This window comes from Mus pahari, chromosome 21 (genome assembly GCF_900095145.1).
Source record: "Mus pahari chromosome 21, PAHARI_EIJ_v1.1, whole genome shotgun sequence".
Classification (NCBI taxonomy): Eukaryota; Metazoa; Chordata; class Mammalia; order Rodentia; family Muridae; genus Mus; species Mus pahari.
The window spans coordinates 38,489,177-38,506,430 of NC_034610.1; the positions used below are offsets into that span (position 1 = coordinate 38,489,177).

Consider the following 17,254-nt stretch of genomic DNA (forward strand, 5'->3'; position numbering starts at 1 on the left):
CAAGTAGTCTCTGCTCGGAAACCTCAGAGATAGAAATTTAGCTAAAATCTCAGTGGGGCTTACTTGTTACTTATTTAAAACTTTTTTGAGTTATGTATTCAGTGGGTAATTGTTCAATGGGTAATTGTGTGCCACATTTAAAAGGCACAGAAAGAACCAAAGCATGTGGAGTCTCTACTGGTGGTCTGCTGATGGGGAGGGTGGTTTTTGAAAAATTAATTTGTTTAAACATTGTCACTGGGGAAAACTCTAAACATAAACAGGATCCCTGATGTTATCAAAGCAGCGAGTCACTGCCTACAGATAGAAAACTGGCATGGTATTCTAATATCAAAGTCAACTACACATCTTCATGCATCCACGTGACTTAAATGAACCCATGATAGAATTTTTTAAAAAGGAAGAAGCAGACTAAATAAGTAGATATCTATCTACTTTCCAGTCAGTATCTCTTTTAGCTATATAAAACTTCAAAGAGCTATTGCAGATACGGTATTAAAGCAGTCCCCACTACTGTAGGTCTCTCTCCACGCATGAAAATCATCATTAAAGTTACAAAATATGGGGTTGAGATGATGAAATGAAATATATTTATTTGAAAAGACAAAGCGAAAAATCCAACTTACATGTTACTTTAGAGTTCAGATAATTCTTCCAAACCGACAAGCTGCATTTATACTACAAATGGCAATCTGCAGAGCCTCAAAGGCCCAACTTCTTTTTTTTTTCCATTTTTAAAAATTTATTATTATTTTCTTTATTTACATTTTAAATGCTATCCCAAAAGTTCCCTATACCCCCCGCCCCCCGCCCCTGCTCCCCTACCCACACACTCCCACTACTTGGCCCTGGCCTTCCCCTGTGCTGGGTCATATAAAGTTTACAAGACCAAGAGGCCCAACTTCTTTAGACAACTGGCATGTAAATCTGTAATGAATGGTGGACGCCCACAAATGTCCTATAAGAGAATTTGTGATTTGACTAGCTGAACACAAGTGAGAAATTGGAAGGAACATTGGAATTAGCACGTGTGAACGGGAGTTACAGAAGAATGAGGACAGGTGGAATTAATCCCTTAGTTGGGCTGCTAGTGCAGACCTCACAGACGTTCACTGTTGAGTGGGATTGGTGCTGGTTCAAGCACAAACAGCATCATTTGGAAGTAATCAGTGTGCCAGCAGCATTTTGAGGGAAGGTCAAGGAGATTGGGCAAAGATTCATTATTTGTGGAAATACCTAGATTATCTATAAAAATTGGACCAAAGTCTCTTGGTTTATTACTAGGTATTGGATGCAAATTTTATTTAAAATACTTAAAGGAGCTTTGCAAATAAAAGTAGGAACATGACAATTAGAAGCAATTTGGGCATAGTGGGTTAGACTATTTGATTATCAAGTGGTCTAGTTCTCTCTCTCTCTCTCTCTCTCTCTCTCTCTCTCTCTCTCTCTCTCTCTCTCTCTCCTTACACTGCTCTATTTTAATTGATGATGATGAACTCAGTAAAATTCTGACAGCTCAGAGTTAAAAGGGCTGGGTAAGGTAGATAATAGATTTGATAGTCTCGATCTTTCCAGTCATGGAAAAGTATGATTTTCTAATATATCAGATGAAAGCCTGAGAATGTTTACTGTAACAGTTTCTCAAAGAATAAAAAGATGTTGATAATATGTGAATGACATTAGAGGGTCTGGGACTTGACATAAATGTGATTTATTTACATAGAATAAAATCTCTCCTCAATTATTTTAAATTAGAACAGAGGGAAAATTTATGTGAATATCTTTTGTCTGGAACACTTGGTTACTTCTCCTTTTTTTAGGAAAATAATGAAGGTGTCAGGCTCTGAGCCCCCAGAAGTGCAGTGGAATATAAAAGATAGTTGTGGAACACTGCACTTTCTTTAATTTTTTACATCTGAAGAGAGAGCATTGCTATAGAAGAATGAAATTCCATATAAATACAGATAAAAGAGTGGGTGGCCGATGTAAGAGAAGCACATGGTTCAAGTATATGATTAAATTGCTAAGATGGTAAAAATTTGGAGCTCCAAATTTTAACTATTAAAATTTTATGTTAGGCACCACAGTCATCTGCATTAGATTCTTCTTTACGAGTGCGGTCACTATAGGCCATTTTAAGTGACTCTAATATCTGCCTGCTTTGTTGCAACTTCAGTGAAGGTTATGACGCAGAGAGGGGTGGCCTGAACAAGGCTCTCTTCAAGAGTGTCAGAAACTGGACGATCAAATGAATATAGCTCCAATCCACAAAATCAAGGGCTCTGAAGCAGTCATGTCAACATTCTTGGGCAGCAAAGGACATATCAGTTCTGGAGGGTAAGTGCCACAGAGGCTCTTTGTGTGTTCATACAAAGAGGGAAATACTTAGTTAGAATTATAATATTCCCATCTGCTGGCAGGAGTCCATGTGAAATATGCACTGGAAAAGTGGAGCTGCTGTTACTGCTTGCTGGGGGAAGTGGAGCTAGAACCATAAATCTCCATGGTGTAGCTAGCAGAATAACCATAAACACTTCCTTGATTCGATGTCTTCATAACCCTAGTGAAATTTATATCTTATGTTACATGCAAACGATTCCATACTTCCAATGTAAATGTCCTTACAGAGGAAGTTGATGTAACCCCTGAAGCCCTGAGTGGAAAATAGAAGTGAAGTATGTAGGTTTATTTTATTTTCCCTGGGTTTTGGAACCCTGGTGATATTTTACAGATGTATTGACCTTACACGCGAAAGGACTGGGTTTGATAAAACTCCTTTGCCTCTAGTATGCCATATTTGAGAATATTACTGTCTTGAAGGCAGTCTCTTGATTGGAATTCGTCTTTGTCAGAAGAAACTGAAACCACTAACTTCAAATTGCACATGGCTGTATATGTGATCTGTATGTGCAGCAGAATTATAAAGACATCTGGATTTTCCTCTACTGGTTTCTTAAAAGATGTAACTGCCACCTTTGAAAAGTATGATTAGCACCAACAGAAAAATACAAATGGAGAAAAAAGGGCAGTCTATATTGGAAATTACTTGCAATTTTATCTTTTAAAAAATTGGGGCTCCAATTGGGGCACTTGCCTAACATGTGGAACTCTGGAGTTAAGCACCACCCTCCCCCAGTAAAACAAAACAAAACAAAACAAAACAAAACAAAACAAAACAAAACAAACCTTGCTTGGTGACTTACTAAAAACGCATGCTAACCAGTGTTCATCAAGAACCTGTTGCCATGACCACTGATATAAATGCTGTAAGGGTTTAAGTGCAAAGCTGACTTCCATGAAAAATTAAATGCCAAGACTCAGGTCTCTAACATATTATAACATTCTTTTAAAATCTGTTTCCTCGGGTAGTACCCTTGATACTGTCCAGCCTCTCTGTGTTGCCCTCTGGGATACACAGAGAAATCTGTTTCTCAAGCAAACACAAAGTTTCTCAGTTGTAGCAATTTGACAAAAACACTATATAAAGAAGTGTACTACTTTTTCTCTCATAGGTATTAAAATGAAAATTAATTCCTTTCAGTTAAATGACTTTTTCTTTCCTTTTGGGGGCTAAGGGAATAGTTTTGAGACAGGGTTTCTCTGTGTACTCCTGGGTGTCCAGGAACTCACTCTGTAGACCAGGCTGTCTTCAAACTCACAGAGATCTGCTTGCCTCTGCTCCTGAGTCCTGGGATTAAAGACATGCACCACCACCACCATTACCCAATTTTTAACCTCAGTGTGAAGAAGTCCTCAGAGCCATTGGTTCAGTTGGGACCAGAGGTGATGATCACTTTCCTAGTCTTCAAATGCACAAATAGAACCAAGTGTTGCCAATCATAGAGGTTTGCTGGAACATTCTACATTCCCACTCTCAGAATACAATTTTACACACTCCAGACATACTACACATAGTATCTTACCAAATGAATCTTACCATTCTTTTGTTTATGGACTCTGTTAGTAACAGGGATATTAGTGGTGACAGTGGGTGGTGGAGTAGAAGGAGGGCTTACAGTTGCTGGTAATAAAGATGAGAGAGATGCAATTTTACAAGGAGCATAAAACAGTTAATATGGATAAGCCATCTACAGCTAGTTTATGAAAATGCATAGGAGAGTCAAAACTACTTCATGCTACTAATGCAATAAACTAAATGCAAAAAAAGAAGCAAGGCTTTCTATGGAACATGAAGAATCAGTTTAAAGCAAGTTAAAAGCAAGTACTCTGCATAGATTAACCTTAGAAGTTTGCTGAGTCAGCCCTGCATGGATATACAAGGACTAGAGAAATAAAATACCAAAATAACTAACAAAATAAAAATAATAAAATCATAATTTTAAATAATTAATTAATTAAAATAAAAAGTAATAAATGAAGCATAAAATAATGAAGAAATGATCTACAAATTTACCTTCTAAAGGCACCAGAGAAAATGCCAAACTCTTTGAGGTAATTTATGTAGCTACAATAATGCTACAATAATTTTCTTTCCTTTAATTTTTTTTGTTTGTTCTTGTTTTTGTTTCTTTGATACAAGGTTTCTCTGTGTAATAGCCCTGGCTGTCCTGAAACTCATTTTGTAGGCCAGACTGGCCTTGAATTTACAGAAATCTTCCTGCCTCTGCCTCCAGAGTGCTGGAATAAAGGCATGTGTCACCATGGCTGGCAAAATCATTTCCATTTGAGAATTAAAAAAAACTTAAGAATGGAAATCACTTTGATGGTTTTGTTAACTGTGAAAAACTGTGATGATCTTAATGCAAATGCATTGTGAGAATGATTTTTTATTCAGTATTTTAGAAGGAAAATCCAAAAATAATGAGTTTACTTCTTGCTCTATCTGGCTTGAAATCACTTCTAACCTGTCACTTTTGTGCCATGATCCTCTTAACCAAGCCATCATATATGGAAAAGCATTCCCATGAGTTTCATGTGGAACACAGAAGGTGCTGCAGTCTATACAGGCATGTAACATGCAACATGACAGTGGATGAAAATGGGTCATAACGTATTAGATGGCAAAATGATACATTTAAGGCAGCACATTTATATTATTGTTTTATGTTATATATTACACACGTGTGTAACTCTATGTTATTAGCATGCAACCACTTAGTACATAAAACAATTTTATTCAAAATACAGTCATTAAGGATCAAAATAGTTAACAGTTAATACTAACATTAACTTACTGTAAGTATATTTATCTTAAGATTTAAGATATATAATATAACATGAAGTGCCTCATGGCCTCATCTTCAAATATTTTCTAAATATTCAATATGCATTCCCTGCAATTTATTAATATGAGTACTGCTTCAAAATACTGCATATCCAAGATGCTTACAGTAATCGTGAGAAGAAACATGGGGAGAGGTGAAATGAACTGTTGAGTGCCATTCACATTTAGAAAACCCGAGCTTTATGGAAATGTAGCCAACATGGTCAAAATGTCCTGATAGCACATTATTTGTGCAACACAGCCAGAACGCATCCAGAAATTCTGGTTTTGCTGTTTCTGGCTTTTCAGGTGAACATTAAGATAAAAACAGTGAAACTACAACCTCCCAAACAGCAAGAATTAAGAACACGAAAAGGTTTTGAGAGATGATGTCGGCTCCCTACCTTGACAGAGAGTCCCCAGTTCTGAACAGTTTGTCAGCTCTGCCGCAGGAGGCTGGATCAGGTATGAACCTTGATTGACACAAAAGCATACACAAATTTAACTTGTGATTTGCTGATATAAACCAAAAGGTAAATATTATCACTCATGTAATTGATAAAGCAGAAACAGCCTTCAGAGAGTCAACTGCCTCAACTGCAACCACAGGAAAATGTCTTTTACGGTGACTGTGCCTTACTTTCCTCAAATGTAAAATTGAAGAATTCAAGTTGCCCTCAAACTCTTGGGCTCAATCCTTCAGCCATATGTACCTGAAATAAAAAGCATGATCATCCCTTAAAGCTTATGTAAAACATTTGGGGATTTTTTTTTTGAATAATGAACTATGAAATTCAGGTAGCAATTCATGTAAATAAAATAATATGAACATTCAGGGTGCACTTCAAAACAGAACTTGGAAAATGTGAATTAGTCATAAATTGCTGATATTTTTTCATATAAATACAATTACGCGAACTCTAATTCTGCAAGTATCTTTCCGGGATTTCAAGTCAGTCTTGTTTGGTGTGACTTCAAGCTTTCTCTGATGCCTCCTCAACAGGAAACAGACACCAAGCTGATTTTTCTAATAGAAATATTAGATGCTCTTTGTGGCATTAAATCTTCCTGTCATGGTTATGGGCTAAACATAGTGCAAATAATATGGCACTTGAATAAAGACATAAGAATTAACTCAAATATTTACATTATGCATACATTCATATATAATATACCTCATACTATATATATGTATATATAATTTTCAAATATATATATAGTTTTCTTATATATATATTTTCCAAATATATATATGTATATATATTATATATATATACATATATATATTTGAAAGACACTAGTGTAGTGGTGAATTCATTCTAATGTTTAAATATGTGTCCAACTTTCCCATGGGAATACTATGTGAAGACAGAGCAGGCACATGAGCTCACAGAGAATGTCTAATTAGGTGATAAATACACAAACATGTCAACAGTTTAATGGCATCTAGGAAGGTATGGTTTCCTCTTTCTCAGATGTCTCAGGCTCATGGAAAGGACTATGGCGCATCAGAAAGGCCAGCCCTACAGGCAAGTCTATCATGTGACATTTACTGGTAAGACACTACTTCATAGGTTCCTGCAACAAACACAGACACTGTATCTACAGCTTCTGAGGAGTGGTGGGCAGAAAAATTCCTGCTGCCATGTCTACTGTCAGAGAGGCACCCGTGTAAGCTGACCTTACTGTTAACATATGCCTAAGTGTCTAGGGAAGAGCTTCAGTGCCAGTGGTGGCCTGCCGGAAGCCATGATGGAAGCTGGATGAGAGGAGTGAGCGGGAGATCAGCACACTGGTACGGAGGTTGCCAGAGCACCGAGGCAACCGGACAGGATTTCTGAAACGCGTGCCTAGGAGGCACTGAAGAAGTCCGGGAATGTACACACTTGGCACTGCTGTAGTAATTACAGAAATGTGTGGGCATAGTCAGATGTATATCAGTGCAGCTCGCAGAAGATGGTCTAGTATACAACGGCAGGACTGAGTCTTTCTCCTAGTCCTGAATCCCATACATGGTAGGGATGCGTGCTCAAGCTTCACAAATTACTGAATACATTATGAATGACAGCTAAGTGTCTGAACTCTTTTTTTTTTTTTTTAAGCATTTGGAATAAATGAAGGGGCACCTGGTGAAACCATAGACTATCATTTGAAAAACAATTTTTTGATGTGGGAGCAGGGTGCAAGAAGGCAAAAGAATATCAATCATTCAGGTTGGACATCGTGAGTATCAAGAAGAGAGAAGGAAAGGAATGGGCACAAGAAATGTGAAGACAGATTGTGTAAGATTCGGTGACGAATTGGAAAGAGGAAGAGTAATTTGCAGGTTCCCAACTTGAGAAACTGGGCGTGATGACCTCATAAGTGGAGAAAGGAAATAGCGAGAGGGGAATTGTCTTCTGTTGTGTCTGGCGAGGGAAGTCATTTGCCTGTTGGACATCTATAATGCACACATGAGAAACTGTTTCTGCAAGGCACCAGTCAGCAAAAGATACTGAAGGGTTCGTGTTCTCCAGAGTATGGGTTTGAGAAGAGAATTGAATCAGACTTCAGCTACGGCTGTGTTTACGTTTCCAGGGCAGAGATCTGGGAAGATAAAAAAAACAGCCCCTGGTCAAGGTGGCTTCACAGAATTTAAGTGAAGAACGAATGGTTGAATGGAGGGTGTGGCAACAATGAGTGGAACTGAGAGGCTGAAGTGATAAAGACTGAAACGACCTTTAACTGCGCTCTACTGGAATCAGGGTCAGTCTCGTGGGAACAATGAAACTCAGACGGCAGAGGTTTGGAGAGTTAATGCCACAGGAGGAAGCCTGCTTGTGCAAGGAAGCAGAGATAGGGAAGGGGAATTGTGAAGACTGAAAACCTAAGCCAGTGTGTACCCTGGGAAAGGCGTGTGATATGGGGAAGTGGAAGGAGGCTGGAGAGAGGGGGAACTTTATCCTGGGAGCTTGCTGCCCGTTGTACATGTCCATTCTTTCCAGGACCTCACTTTTACTGGCCTTCATTCATGTTTTAGATGGGACTTCTAGACTCGTGTGACTCTCAGCTTTGTAACACAACACCATGGAGACCCTGGGATGAGGTTGCTGTAAATTCTCAGATTACACACAATGCTGGCAGTCCGGGGCTCCTTGGAGGCTTCTGGAGCCGATACAGTATCTCTCCAAGACAAAGAAAGATAAGGGGCAAGGTTGTGGGAAAGGAGTTCTTAGGCTAACTCCATGTCCACTGCAGTATATCTACCCAAGAGCTCAGAGGTGACAGGACGGGGAAATGTCAGAGTAGCTATGATTTAAAACAAGATCTTGACCATTTTATCAGCGTCATTGTATACATTTCAATCTGGGGCTTCCTTTCGGCTAAAACTGTAAACATTCACCTCTGAATATTTTAATTAGTTGTTCTCTCTAGAGGAAGGCCAAGTTTATCAAATTGCTAGCATTGTATAAATACTGAATAGATATCATTGTATTATGGTCTCCTGGAGCAATAGAAATTACATTTGAATTATTTTAAGTGAATATGGCACAGAAGCAAATGACCTAATTAATTAGAAGGAAATTACACTCTTTTCGTTATAAATATGTGGAACTACATAAACAGAAACATAAAACACTGCTGGGGTATGTTGAAGTGCTGTTGTCATCTCAGCTGCTCGGGAGGTTAAAGCAGAAGGAGCACTTGAACCCAGGAATTCAAGGCTAGTCTGGTGAACATAGTGAGACACCATCTCAGATAAATAAGGAAATATGCCTGCAACATACTCAAACTTTTCATTTGTACTTTCTTTGCCCACTTTCTAGGCTTACTATTGTGTTTTATAAAAAGAAAAAGAAGCCAGGGACCAATATTGCATTTTATAAAAAGAAAACAAAGTCAGGGATATGTTTAATGGAGACTCCTTATGGTGTGGGGGAAGGGAGTGCCTCTGTGAGCCCATGCTGAAGCATCCCTCCCCCCTCCCCCAGAGGTACCAGCCATACAATGGTGTAGCAGCATAGAACAGAGTTTATTTAGGGGAGGGGAAGGGGAGTTGAGAAGGTAGTAGAGACAGAGAAAGGCAAAGGGGGGGGGGTAGAGGAGTAGAGGCCTCCATGAGCACATGGGGAGAGAGGGAAGAGGGGAATGGAGAGAGACAGGGAAGAGGGTAAAGGAGCAAGAGAAGAGTGAGGAGGGGGCAAGCAGCCCCTTTTATAGTGAGTCAGGCACACCTGGCTGTTGCTAGGTAACTGTGATAGGAGCCTAGATGAGATGCCAACACTTACAGATTTACAAGTTGGAAGACTGAAAAAGAGACGAACTCTTCTTTGGGATAATGACCTGTCAGTCATCAATCAGCAGTACTTATGTGATCTCAGTGTGTATTTGTGCTCTGGCTTTTGAGTCTACCCAAAGGTACTTAAAGGTTGTTAGCTAACAAAAAAAATTTAGAGTCACATGTTATGCGTTCAAGTAAAGAAATCTTGAAAATGGGGAGTTAGGACTGGGGGTGGGATACAGCTCAGCGGGCAGAGTGCCTGCCTAGAACCCATGGAACCTTGAGTTCTAGTTCCCACTAGTTTGGACGGGCATGGCTGCACACATACATCCTAGCACTTGGGAGGTAGAAAAGGAGGATCACAGCAAGCTTATAATTGGTACCCAGGGAATTTCAGAGCAGCATCAGTTAGGGATCTTGTCTTAAAAGAGGAAACAGGCAGGTGGTAAAAAAAAAAAATAACCTCTAAGTCTTTGGGCTTCTTCTCTTTGTAGTCTTCTTCCAGTCATACTAGTGAAAGGGGTCACTATCATTATACAGGGTATGCTAAAATGGACTGATGTGTAGCCAGCAGCTTAGCTCGTATCCTCTTAATAATTTTAATCATAGTTCAGTAAGTTGCAGAAAGTCGGAAAAAAATGTTTTCTAAGTTTCTCTTTGTTGATGTTACTAAGATGAATTTTATAATTTCCCACAAGTAAATATATTAAATTATTTTATGATTTTTTTTATTTAACATTTTTCTTTTTTGTATTATGATGGATGTGTATGTATATGTAGGTTGGTATGATTACATTTACATGTATATGGATTTGTATATGTGTGTGGAGGACCTCAATTGCTTCCCATGTTATCGTTTGATGGAGAATCTCTGCTTCAACCTGGAACTCACTGATTTCATTACACAGCCTAGGAGTTAGTGTGCCCCAGAAACCCTTTCCCTGACTGTCCACTGTTGGGATTATAGGTAAGTAATTATAGTCTTTTTAGTTGGGTTCTATGATTCCAACTCAGGTCTTTTGACATTTCTCCAGTCCTATTTTATAACTGTTTTATTATGATTTAGTATATACGATTATTTCTGAAGATCACCTATGTTCTTCATGAGTTTGAGTACCCTCAAAGAATAATGTGCTTGTTGTGATAAAGCAATTATAGTTTCAGTTAAAGATGATCTAATAATCTATCAGTGGAGAACTCAGTAATTGGTTGGACATGAAACTAAGGCCCAGTAATCAAATTTTTTTTTTTTTTTTTTTTTTTTTTGTGTGTTTAGAGACAGTGTTTTCTCTGTATAGCCCTGGCTGTCCTGGAACTCACTTTGTAGACCAGGCTGGCCTCGAACTCAGAAATCCACCTGCCTCTGCCTCCCAAGTGCTGGGATTAAAGGCGTGCGCCACCACGCCCAGCTCCAGTAATCAAATTTTAGAGCTGTGAAAGTCAGGACTATAGTGTATTATTTAGTTAATGATGATACGATGGGAATGGGAGAGTTAGTAATCAGAAGCAGAAATTTAGAGATGAGAACTAAAGTCCATTGAAAAAAAAAATCCATAAATTTCTAGGAAAGAGTAAGGACAGAGTACTTACAACCGTGTCTTATCTCTACATTCACAGTGACTAAGATAGGGAAGTGCTTAAGAACTGCTGGATAAATACATGCAATTTGCTTGAACTTAGACAGTTCACTGAATTATACTATACCACCCCTCAGGAAAGAGCAGCAATCAGTTGAATAAATAAAACCACCAGAGAAAGTACTGTCTGTTCTCTGTGAAAAGCAAAGGGCAGTCTCCAGTGTCTACACTGTAATCATCGCACGCAGCTACTTGTACCTATAATTAAAGGGTCAGAAAAGGAAATGACCTGTGCCTGAAGGTCATAAAACTGGGTATGTTTGAAAACTGTTCTAGGAAAAAATAAAGATGTCTAAGGTTTCAAAAGAACTATTGATATTGCAACGTTTGTATCACAAAAGAACAGACGAGATTGACTGATTTTTTTTTTTTAAAAAGACAAACCAGCTAAAAAAAATTAAATTCAGAGACAGCCCAAAAATACTTAGAAAAATATTGGAAAGCAAAATAGCATGATAATAAAACTGTTGAAACAGTTAATGTGGACATTAGTTTTATATTTAATGTGTGACAGATGACAGTGTAGTTATATACTCAATGTGATCTGTTCTTAGCCCCTTACTTTCCCTTTTTGTAATTTATCCAGTAACACACAGATGGAAAACATATTCTTTTTCTACCACAAGTGAATACTAGAATAGTCAATACTTGGCAGACTTTGCCAGTCCTCTGGAATGTAAGGAATGAGACTGCACTTTCCCATTGGTTACTGTACTCACTGAAAGCTTAGGGAATTATGTTGACCCTAAACAGCAATCACAATATTTTCTGCGGGGGAAAAAAAAGGAGGTTAAAATGTTAACAGAGCACCATTTATTTTTCTTGATTACTGAAGTTTTGCTTAACCAACAAGGCCAAGATACAATCTGGCACAGGTATTTCCTGTCCGTTAATAAGTGACTTAAGAGTTTGCAGCCTGAGGCTGATGATTAAGCAGCAGGCATTTCCTTCTCCCACCAACCCTTCTGACAGGCACACTAAGACATCTGGGTGCACACAGTTGGAGGTTGGGGGTAGTGTCACCGTGGAATGTTCCGATGACTGCTATGAAGTTAATGAGAATCGACTGCATGGAGTCTGTAAGAGTGTGCTGTCTTATGATGAAATCATTTTGTGGACTTACAGATGACTAAGGTATTCGAGCACTCATTTGATAAGTTCCGGTAATCTTCCGGCTTTAGGATGAGGTGGTGTTTTAGCCCAGAGGCAGTGTTTCAGAAAATGGAAGGAACGTATGATCTCACTTATGTGTGGAATCCCAAGAAGTTGAAATCATAGAAATAAAGTACAACTGTGATTCACATGGCCTTGAGGGCAGAAGGTGGGTCAAAGGGACTAGAGATTATCAACCAAAGGGTACAGTTCTAGGTGTAATGAGATTAGAGAATCTATTATACTGCATAACAGTTGCAGTTGAAAATGATGTAGTATGTGCTTGAATTTGCTCAGAAAGGACTAACAGTGTAACCAGTCTCTCTGGTCTTTTCCTTGAATGCAAAACACTAAAAGAGAATTGATAAAGATTTAGATTTTTCTCACTATGAATATATGACTAAGTAGGATGTACTAGCTTCAATTAGTCACTTCACAATTTATATAGCAAAATATCGTGCCACACAACATGCAGTTTTGTCAACTAAAATAGTATTAATTAATTGAAAAGTGCTTTCAAAGGTGAGATTGCCAGGAATATAGTGATGATGAGTGTGTTGGCAAACTAGCCACTTCAACAACTGATTATATAATTATATATATATTATATATATAATTATATATATTATATGCTTTATTTTGCTCACTAGTTAAAGCCAAAAGAGTGGTCTCAATTGAGATCTTCCGGTTTCAATGCCAACCAGGGTCAGGAAGAAAAGCCAACAGGGCTGGGGGATTGGGGTTACAAATGTGATGAAGGCTGAGGTGAACTCTAAAACCTCTTCAAAGGGAATAGGTACCTCTTTGCTCTAGCTGTGGTATCCAGGCGGAAATACCAGCCTAGCATTTGTGTTTGCCAAGAACACTAAATAATTCATTTTATGTGGAATCTAATTTTTGAGTGTTGGAAACAAAGTCACCATTGAGAAGCATACAGTGTAAGAAATGCAGGTGGAGAGCACATGAAAGTCTACCTCCACCTCCCAGCTCGGGGGACTTCACTCCCTCTCCAGTGTCTTTCCTACTGCTGCTCCAAGTGTGAGGTTCAGCCACTCTTAGGATTCTTTGCTAGTTTGGGGGCTCATGTTTTTACTCATGACGATTGACAATAAACATCAAAACTTACAGGAATTGATTTTATTTTAAAATGGCGGACCATGCTATGTCTGTCACTATCAGACAATTTGACCCTGTTGGTAGATTCACAGCTGTTTAAAGTACATAAATCTATGAGCCTAGTTGTGTTCCTATACAACTTTATTTATAAAGCAAGTTGTCTTCCACAAGCTCTCCCACTTTTTCCAAACCCTGGTATAGAGGATTTTCTCCAATGTCACATACAAATTCTTTTGACTCTCTCTTTAACTAAAATATATGTTACTAGCACCTAAGAACTCATGTTGTCACATTTTAAATTGATAACAGAACCAGTTTTTGTGGGTGTTTAAATCAGTGCTATAATAAAACATAATTTTTAGAACTAATATAATATAAAGAATACTGAATAGAAATCTACTTCAATATTCTTTTTGTTCCATATAATTATTTTCCTAAATAAAATTTATAATAAAAATAATAAAAATTTGCATTCAGCTATTTCCAATGGTGCCACAATTGAAGTCTCCTAGGAACAACTGGGAGAGAAGAATTTTTGAAATGAACCACCAATGTTTGTTGTCAAATAGTGATAAAGGTCAATGAAAAAAAAATTCATGATTCTAGATTAATACAACATTTCCATAAAATAGAAAGTGACTCTCACTGAATAAACACTGTCCTACACAGTGACTTAGGTAATGCAACTGAAATTCTGTTCCAGAATCATAAGGATCGGTATATTAGGGTAGCATTTTGGTCAGGAAAAGATTACAACTTACATATTAGTTTCTTGTGGTTCAAGTCTAGTGCCAAGGGTTTCATCTTTCGTTTAATCATTTTTACTGGTCAGTGATAAGCTGACCTGGGGAATCCTTAAAAATGGAAAACCCACTTTCACTAAGTAAGCGTGGTTCATCATCAAACGCATGCTGTGAATCACTGAACTGGTAAGGTTTTCTGAAGCTCAAGGAGCTTTGTGTAGGAGTCTACATACAAACATGCATATATACTTTCTTATATTTTTGGTTGTGAGCCTAGCCTTTAAACGGCTGAGCCATCTCTCCAGCCCAGCATATACGATTTCTTAACGTAGAGCATTTTCACCAAACAATGTTAAAACCATGAAGAACATTAAGTCTTACCACAGCTCAGGTTGCTCTCGGCTTTCAGAGCTTGGGTTGAGATGCTCCAAAAGTCATTGTGCCAGTCTATGACATTCCCAGACACACTACAGCTGAGGTTGGAGAGGGCTTTCAGATCCATGGTAAAATTCCAAAGTCGAAAGTTATAGATGCTGCCCCTTAGAGAGGCGATCTCATCTCTGTGGGAGCCCAACAGCAGTGTCCCATCCCCAGGCACGACAGCACTGATGGTGGAATCGCATGGAACCGTTTCATAGTTCTTTTTGAAATTTATACCAACGGAGCCCCAAGAATTATTCCACACAAGACAAAGCTGCTCCAAGTTTCCGGTGAAGATGTCCTCTTTTTCCTTCACAGGTAATGCGTTGTTCAACAAGCATCTTGAGCCAGAAATGGACAGGAAGTAGCCATTGTTGGCCTTTTCAAGACTGAGCAACTGTGTAAGGGACTCGTCTGAGTAGGAGAAAGCTGTCCAGTCATCATCTTCATGGCCAACTTTGGAGGCTTCGAAACAGAGTGTGAAAGCTTTGAGCTCTGGAATGGAGATGCTTTTTGCAACTGATACCTGGTAAGCATCTAATGTCTGGGGCAAAATGACCTTTTGATTCCTCAAGGACACAGCAACTAGGAGAAAGCATAAAAACATAACAGAATTCTAGAATATCAAGATACAAGATGTTAAGTGTCTCTCAGAACTCTACCACTTTCTTCCAATTAACTTTTTACGTAATCTGTGAGTCATTGCTATCCCTTTTTTCTACCTAGCCTTAAACACCTACCTTTTACAAATGGTCTTACACCAAAAATAACAATAGGCAATCCCACCCAGGGACAACCATGTTGATATTTTTTTAAAATTTCTTTACCCAAACATTAAAAATTAAGAAACAAAATTACCAAATTAGGAAGGGGCTAATATCAGAGTGATTTCATTTGTATATTTTGTATTTTAAAAATATGATATTTCTTAAATACCTTCTGAACACAAACTAGCTTTCCTTTTCACTAATATTTACCTTTGAGTCTCTCAAAATTTTCCAGGCAAATCTCATTCATTCAGAATTTCTGTACTCATCCCTTTTCCTTACACATTAAATTTCTGTTTGTCCAATACTAAATTAATTTTAAGAGTAACATCATATATGTCCAAAATAAAATAATTTCTAAGTAGAGGGGTTTACAGCTTATGCTGAGGTGATATTAGAATTACAGATCTTCATTATTACCAGTGGACTTTTTAAAGCAGAGCAGGTCATGTGACAAACTTGGAAAGCAAAGGCCATCAGCTCTCTATGAGTTCAAGGCTAACCTGATCTACTTAGCAAGTTCTAGACCAGTCACAGCTAAAAAAAGAAGACCTCAGCTAAAAACAAAATTAAGAGAAAACAAATATGAAAATAAAATAAAGTAAATGTTATGCAGACAGACAGTCTAGAATTCAGTTCTGAAGAAACCAGGATTTGGATCTAGTAGTTCTAGTTGGGTAATGAGGATTCTCAGAAACTATTAATAGACTCTCACTCCTAAATCCTGATCCTGACCATTCACATAAAAGAGCCTAATTCTGTCCTCCAGCCCGGTGTTTGCTGCAGCGCATCTTAAATGGAAGCAGAAGGTTGGCTCTGCCTGTGGTTTACATACCTCTGATGTAGCTGGCGTTGAAACCTTTCTTCTGGATGCTAAAGTCGCTTGAAAAAGACACATGCATCTCATTCACGCTTGAGTTAAATGACAGGCCTTTGGCAGTCGCTCCACAGAATTTTGTCTGGCTCTCTCCATTATCAAGGGACAGTGAGTCATAGATACAGTTGGGAGCTTCTTCAATGTCGAAGTCATTGAACGTTATCTGAATGATGTAGCCGGCAGGGGCTCGGAGGGTCCATGAACAAGACTGGGTGTTAGGGTAGTCATTAGGGTAACATGGAGAAGTAAAGGTACCCGAAGGATTGGACAGGACAAGTCTGCAGCTGCCACATCCGCACACTGTTGGCCATTAAAGAGAGAGAGAGAAGGGCTGGGATCAGATTATGTATAATAACGCAAGAATCCTACTTACTGGGGGCAATCAAGCAGTAAATGTCAAAAAATACATGAAAATTAAGAGAAAATGAAAGCACCTCAAGGAGAAAAAGAAATGCTGAGGACATGCCAAAAAGTAATGATAAATACAAAAACTTAGAGAGCAAAATGTAAGTTTGTGAGAACACAGGGAAGGACAGAGGAACTCTCTCATGCAAGATCCACAGGGGCTCTGCAGGTACCCACACATGACAGATGACTCTAAAGAGTATGCAGGGATTGAGACCCATCAGGAGATCTCACAAAAGCTTACTGGGTCTGATAGGGAGCTCTACTTCAGAGAATCCATAAAATCATACAGGAAGAGCTCAATGTTATAAACCATGGATATATGTATACACACACACACACACACACACACACACACATACAAACATATACACACATACACACATATATACATATACCTTGGGAAATGAATGTTGAAATATAAAGCAGGGGGAAAAAGCAGAGATGAAAATTAGACAAATCATATTTTAGCATTTTTTCAAATTCAAACACCTTTATAACTTTTCCCTTTGTTTATCATGGTTGATAATTATGCATTCATATGATCATCTTGTTTACTCATAAATTCAGCAAATATTTATTATCTATTATATAATAAAATTTGTTCTATACAGAATATAACAAGAAGCAAAACAGTCTTTATATGAAATAT

The 17,254-nt window shown here is 38.2% G+C and overlaps 1 protein-coding gene across 4 annotated transcripts in view; it reads right to left on the minus strand.

Moving 5' to 3' along the window:
* Adgrg6 (adhesion G protein-coupled receptor G6) overlaps positions 1-17,254 on the minus strand; it is a 137,130-nt gene that overhangs the window by 52,588 nt on the left and 67,288 nt on the right. For 2 of the 4 annotated variants that reach the window (XM_029533169.1, XM_029533167.1), the window contains exons 3-6: positions 16,156-16,497; positions 14,515-15,138; positions 5,629-5,697; positions 3,938-4,021 (exon numbers count right to left, since the gene is read on the minus strand). In XM_029533169.1, coding sequence (XP_029389029.1) covers positions 3,938-4,021; positions 5,629-5,697; positions 14,515-15,138; positions 16,156-16,497 — 1,119 coding nt within the window. The remainder of the gene's footprint in view (positions 1-3,937; positions 4,022-5,628; positions 5,698-14,514; positions 15,139-16,155; positions 16,498-17,254) is intronic. The other 2 variants (XM_021221270.2, XM_029533168.1) reach the window with 1 other exon arrangement.